The sequence below is a fragment of the Octopus bimaculoides genome, chromosome 22, assembly GCF_001194135.2.
Source record: "Octopus bimaculoides isolate UCB-OBI-ISO-001 chromosome 22, ASM119413v2, whole genome shotgun sequence".
Classification (NCBI taxonomy): domain Eukaryota; kingdom Metazoa; phylum Mollusca; class Cephalopoda; order Octopoda; family Octopodidae; genus Octopus; species Octopus bimaculoides.
Window position 1 is genome coordinate 22,373,281 of NC_069002.1, and position 6,900 is coordinate 22,380,180.

At 35.9% G+C, this 6,900-nt stretch overlaps 1 protein-coding gene across 1 annotated transcript in view; it reads left to right on the plus strand.

Annotated features, from left to right (window-relative positions):
- The window catches only part of LOC106874360 (fumarylacetoacetate hydrolase domain-containing protein 2), a 90,045-nt gene that overhangs the window by 56,606 nt on the left and 26,539 nt on the right, over nt 1-6,900 (plus strand). The window contains exon 3 of the mRNA XM_014922071.2: nt 1,967-2,026. Within this exon, the coding sequence (XP_014777557.2) occupies nt 1,967-2,026 (60 nt within the window). The remainder of the gene's footprint in view (nt 1-1,966; nt 2,027-6,900) is intronic.

Below are 6,900 nucleotides of genomic sequence, written 5' to 3' on the forward strand. Positions count from 1 at the left end.
TTTTACCTCATTTACTGACACTGAAGGTCTGGAGGAAGAGGCAATGCTTGTGATCTTTGCAGACTCTTTGAGACTGGGGCAGATTGATGCTGTTAGAGGTTCCCTTTAAACCATTGCAGGTCAGTACCTGCCAGGGAGAATATTCCAGAGGGATGGAATCAGGCTGTGTGGAAGAAGGATTGGGTGTAGGTAGTGATTAGTATGAGTTGGGCATCGTGTGCTTGTGTGTGCATGTGTGTGTGTATGTGTGTGTGTGTGTGTGTGTGTGTGTGAGCATGCGCAATGAATGTGACAAGAGGTGGAAAGACAGGAGTGGGTTGGGATGCCTGAGTAGGGGACATATGAAAGACCAGTGAGCTCTGAGGAACATAGGCCATTATAGAAGCAATAAAAAATAGGAAAAGACAGAGAGAGGAGACAAGCTAGAGGCTGGAATATGTCTGTTAATGCCACAGGAAGAGAAATGAAAGCACATGACATGCATTGACTAAAACTGAAGAACTAAAGAAAGGCCTGACAGCAGAGTCACTTGTTTCATTACCATCACCATCACCACCATCATCATCATCATCATCATCATCATCAACATCATCATCACCATCATCATCATCATCATCACCATCATCACCATCACCACAATCACCACCATCATCACCATCATCATCATCATCATCATCACCATCACCACCATCACCACCATCATCACCATCATCATCGTCACCATCATCACCATCATCACCATCACCACCATCACCACCATCATCATCATCATCATCATCATCATCATCATCATCATCATCATCATCATCACCATCACCATCATCATCATCACCATCATCACCATCATCATCATCATCATCATCATCATCTTTATTTAACATCCACTTTCCATGCTGGCATGAGTTGGACGGTTTTACTGGAGCTGCTGAGGTAGACCTCAGTGTCTGTTTTGGCATAGTTTTCATGACTGGATGTCTTTCCTAACAGCAACCACCCTGCAGAGTGGACTGAGTGCAGTTTTGACATGGTTCTCACAGCTGGATGTCCTTCCAAATGCCTTCCATTTTACAGTGTGGACTGGTTGCTTTTTATGTGGCACCAGCACTGGAAGGGTCACCAAATAACTTACAAGACAAAGATACTTTGATGGGGGGAGGGGGACATTGGAGGAGGAGGGGATCTTGTGTCAGATGATGAAAGGTTAGAGTGTGACAGAGAGACAGAAACATGTGTCTTGCTGTAGAGGAGGTATATGGTTACCTGGTATGTGTGTGTGTGTGTGTGTGTGTGTGAGAGAGAGAGAAGGGGAAAGAGATAGAGAGTCAATCATCTGAGCCAAAGGAATGGGAAAAAATGGAATCTGACGAAAAAAAGTAAAATGAATTAAAATTCCCATCAATGATTTGACTTCCCATCTGCCATTCCACACAGATTTTATTTTCTGGAAATATCACAGACTTAACAATTATGACAATCACAACCACAGCAACAGTAGAATAGACAAAAATGGAAGGATTAAATGTGATTCAGAATTTCCATGGATGCTAAGATGGGGGAATAATGAATGTGTTTGATTATCTACATTGAAATCATGGGAAGCAACACGATAGATGTGAACTATTTCGGTAAATGAATCTTGTTGAATCCACTGGTGAATATTGCCTGATACTGAGCAGATGAACAGACAAAAAACCGTCCATGGCCAGGACCAACTTGTTCAGTTTGTGAACTCTTGCTATCATCTGTAGTCATGGAAAACATGGAAGAGATGCTTCAGCTAGTGAAGACAATCATATCACATTGCTCTGTCAGGGCATCTGGCATGGAAGGGTGGCATTGGTCTGAGCAAGTTGCTTAACCAAATGATGATGATGATGTGGAGGAGGATAAATGTTAAGAAGGGATAAGAATACTGTGTTCAATGGCTGCTAAACTCTCATTTTGTGTTTTTCTCTTTGTTTTCCAGCAACTTGATTGGGAAGTGGAATTGGCTATCGTTGTTGGTAAAGAAGGAAAGAGAATTTCTGTAAGTATCTCCTTAGTTATTTCAAACATTTTTGTTCTTTTAGACCTTTCTTTCATGTTTCTTTGTTCTTTTGCTTCTTTTTAGAATGATTCCATTCTGGACTATCTTCAGATGGTTTTATATTTATATCTTTAGCCTCCATGCTCCCTGATCTCCAAGCCATGTAATGTTACTCAACAGGGTTTTTCTTGTTGAGTAATATTACTCCAGAAGGTCCTTTAGAGGACCCCCATTTCAGCTGCTTGTAATCACAACTGCACTCTGTTGGTCATTACCCAACATTCATGACCAAAGGTGAGGATAAGCACAAAAATTATTTGTGTGTTCTATTTTAAATCTCAAGGGACATGATTTTGCTTTCCACCTCTTTGAAGGTGAGTACCAGGTGAGTGCAGATTTATAAAAGATGTAGGTATGATTTGAGGGAGATTTGATTGTTATTTGTTGCAGGTCAAACAGCTACATAATAGCTCCCCCTTTTCCTAAAAGACTTTTAGAAAATATGTGAAGTGAAGCAAGCTTCAAGTAAGGTTTGAAATTGCATTACTGTTTTATTTTGTGTGAGAGGAGTGAGAAACTTACTACTCTTTCTCTCTCTCTCCCTCCCTCTCTCCCTCCCCCTCCCCCCTCTCTCCAGGGCCTGGCATATCTTTGTTGTGAAATATGTTAAATTCAAGTACAGACAGCACAGCATTTCTTATTAAGCCCTTAGATTCACTTCTGTTCTTTTGATTTTCAAATTTGTGGAGATCCTCAAGGAACCAGCTGAAGTTTTTGCTGTTCCTTATTTTCCAGTAATTCATTAGATAAGCGACTGAGCAGTTTCTTTCAGCCATATTAAGAGGAACTGAAGACTCTTTCTCCTTCCCCTCCCCCCTCTCTCTCTGTCAATCTTTTCTCCATTGAATATAACCAAGTCTGGACAGCTGGAGTTCGGACAGCTCCCTTGGTTTGCCAGCTCCGTGTCGAACTGTCCAATCCATGCCACCATGGAAAGCAGACATTAAACGATGATGATGAGGATGATGATGATTTCAAGAATCCGCAAACACACACAAAACACGACTTCAACAACATTTTTTACTCATTTGGTTCTAATTATTTAAATTGTAATGTTGATAAATGCAGATTGGTTTATGGTATAAACTTAAACTTTCACCCTGGGGTATCATTTCCTTATCAGCTGATGTTACAAGATACACTCTGCCTGAAAGACAGTCACCGCTTCTCTTTTTGTATGTGCATACACACACACACACGCATATATATATGTGTGTGTGTGTACATGTAAGAAAGTATGTGCGATTGTGTGTGTATGTGTGTGTGCCATTGCTGCTGCTGCTGCTGGTGATGATGAATAAACTATATGTATATATTTGTATTATGAACTAGAGTTTATCTAAAACATAACGAAACTGGGTCACCTGCATATTGAATTGATAAAAATCTTTGTTGTTGACCTTTATAACATTCCAAAAAGTTAGTGGCTATTTATATTATGTTAATTATATGTAATATAGTGTCCTTTGTTTTGATAATTATTGTCTTAATGTATAAGGACATTGGTTTCAAATTTTGGCACAAGAGAGAGATCGTTGATAGATAGATGGAGATATATATATATATATATATATATATATATAAAATCAAAATAAGCAACATGGATTTTAAAGATGATTGCAGTACGCATGTTTCATGCTTCTCCATTTATTTAAGTAATGCGAGCATTACATTAAATGCAATATGTAGAGCAATCTTCAGCTGCACAAAAATGTAGAAAATTACAGTAGAATAGACATATTATAATTGTGGCAACATTTAAAATCCAAGTGGGAAGAAGAATACATAAAAATCCATCTTGACATAGCCAAGGCTAGCAGGCTAGTAATTAGTTCTAGGTAGAATTCTAACTGTCTCTGATTTTATTGTCTCTTATCTAGTGGTTATAGTATAAGGGGCAATCACTTCTAAGGAAAGGGAAGGTGTAAGCATTATACATCGATATGGTTATAAAGGTTTCTCTGGTCAGAGTGGCAATACTATTTTAGGTTGGGTTTTTTTTACTGCTATCATAATGTTGGGGAATTAAACCTTAAGCATTTAGGTCAACAGGGCTTTTTCTTTAGTCTGAATAAAGCATCAGTATTGTTTTACATATACTAAGTATGGGGAATTTATAGATATCAATATTAGCTTAACTAATATGTTAATAATAAGAAGTATGTTAATAATAAAATTGGTAATAATAAAAATGTAATTAGTTTATACAAAAACCCTGAAGTAGTGTCAATTTTGAATTCAAAGGCTATAGATAAAGTCTAAGAATATTATACATATTGGGCTCAGAAAACTATTTGGAATTATTTTTTAAAATTATTTAAAAAATTTATGCTAATATATATAATAATACTATTTTAAAGATACATAAAAGGTAAGCTTTATTTTTATAATGTAAAGAATTAGTATAGGATTTATATAGTTTATAATAATGGGTTTATTAAGGTTTAAGGGACAAAAAAAAAACAGTAGAAATTAACAAGGACATCAAATATAGAAACATGATAATTGATTACTAGTTTAATTATACTATCTTATATAGTCATGAACTTGTTTTAAGACTAACATAGGCTAATTACAGATTATTAATGGCATAAGGATTAGATTTATTTAAGTCAAAATATAGAATAAACACAACACTACCACTGCAAGCCCTGAAATAATGTAATAATAATAAGGGTCCTTTTAGAGTCAAGCATAAAATAAAATAAAATAAAATTTAAATTTTGGGAACTAATTAAAAACATTAAGAACTTATAAAACTTCCTATTCTAATAAGCTACATAGGGTTAAGATACATATTAAGAACTAACAGCAGTAGCAGAAGTAGTGTGAAAAAATACCTTTCATGGAATAAAGTTGAAATCTTAGTTATCACAAGAAGATTGTATGTTAAGGTGAGAGGTCAGAAATATATGTTATAAAGGTTCAATTTCCAATTTAAAATATGTGCTAACTAGTAGCCCAAGATGAACATGGTAGAAGTTGAAATACCATATTTTGGTAATTTTAACTACTTTTTAAAAACTTTAAAAGTGCGAGTAGAGCAGTGTACACACGATACTGTTTTTTTTTGTCCCTTAAACCTTAATAAACCCATTATTATAAACTATATAAATCCTATACTAATTCTTTACATCATAAAAATAAAGCTTACCTTTTATGTATCTTTAAAATAATATTATTATATATATTAGCTTAAATTTTTAAAATAATTTAAAAAAATAATTCCAAATAGTTTTCTGAGCCCAATATATATAATATTCTTAAACTTTACACCTTTGAATTCAAAATTGACACTACTTCAGGGTTTTTGTATAAACTAATTACATTTTTATTATTACCAATTTTACTATTAACATACTTATTATTAACATATTAATTAAGCTAATATTGATATCTATAAATTCCCCATACTTAGTATATGTAAAACAATACTGATGCCTTATTCAGACTAAAGAAAAAGCCCTGTTGACCTAAATGCTTAAGAGAGTGTGCATTATGTGTTAGGCTGGCTTGAAGCTCTAGCCTGGTTGACCAATGACTGGCTGGAGCCAGCTACCTCTCTCTGACTCCCGACTGCCATAAAGGCTGTAAAAGGGACTTAGAAGAGAAGTTACCCGATTGGTCTGTGGTAACCAATGCAGATAGGGTCAAGCTGTTTAGATGATGTCTTGGAAATTGGTTTACATTTTAGTGCCAATTTTACATAGAAAATAACTGCAGGCTGGCAGAATAATTTGCATGTTGGACAAAATGTTGAGAAGCTTCATGTTCTGAGTTCAAATCCCACAGAGGTCAACTTTACCTTTCTTCCTTTTGGGGTCAGTAAAAGAAATACTAGCTGAACACTGGGGTCAATGTAATTGACTATACCCCTCCTCCAAAATTATGGGTCTTGTGCCAAGAGTATAATGAAAACAAAAAAGAAAAAATATATACATAGAGTAGATTTGGCCAACCCAAATGTGGCTTAGTAGATTTGGCTGTCACTGCAACAGCAAATGTTAGCCAATAGAATTCAATTTGACAGATGAGTTATGGCTGATTAAACTAAACTGTATAGGAGCTAAGGGTTTAGTTGTGAGCTGGAAGGAAAAACTGTTCCAACATCGTCGTCATCATCATCATCATCATCATCATCGGCAGCAGCAGCAGCAGCAGCAGCAGCAGCAAAAGAAGCAGGATTAAAAATAGTGGGGTAATGAGTCATTGAAAGGCTTTTGTGCATTCACACAAACAGGTACAAACAGCAGCCAAATATATGTGGTATGTGTGTATACGTGTGTGTGTGAAAGTGCATGGCCCTGTGGTTAGATCTTTGAGCTTACAATCATTAGGTAGTGAGTTTGATTCCTGGACTGGGTTGTGTGTTGTGTTTTTGAGCAAGTCATTTTATTTCATGTTCTTCCAATTCACTCACCACTAAAAATGAGTTGCAATGTCATTGGTGCCAAGCTATATCGGCTTTTGCCTTTCTCTTGGAATACATCGATGGCATGGAGAGTATGGGAGGCTGGTATGCATGGGTGACTGCTGGTCTTCCATAAACGACCTTGTCTGGACATGCGCCTTGGAGGGGAACTTTCTAGGTGGAGGGGAACTTCTGTAACCGAAGGGGGGTTTTTAATTTTTACTTTATATATATATATATATATATATATATATATACATACACCGTAAGAACCCATGTAATTTATGCACTTTTTTCATGAAAACAAAAATAAACTTTAGGCGGAGAGGGGGGGGGCATAAATTACATGAGTAGATCATTTCAAATTTTTTTAGAATTTTTTTTTGTTGAAAAATGACATACA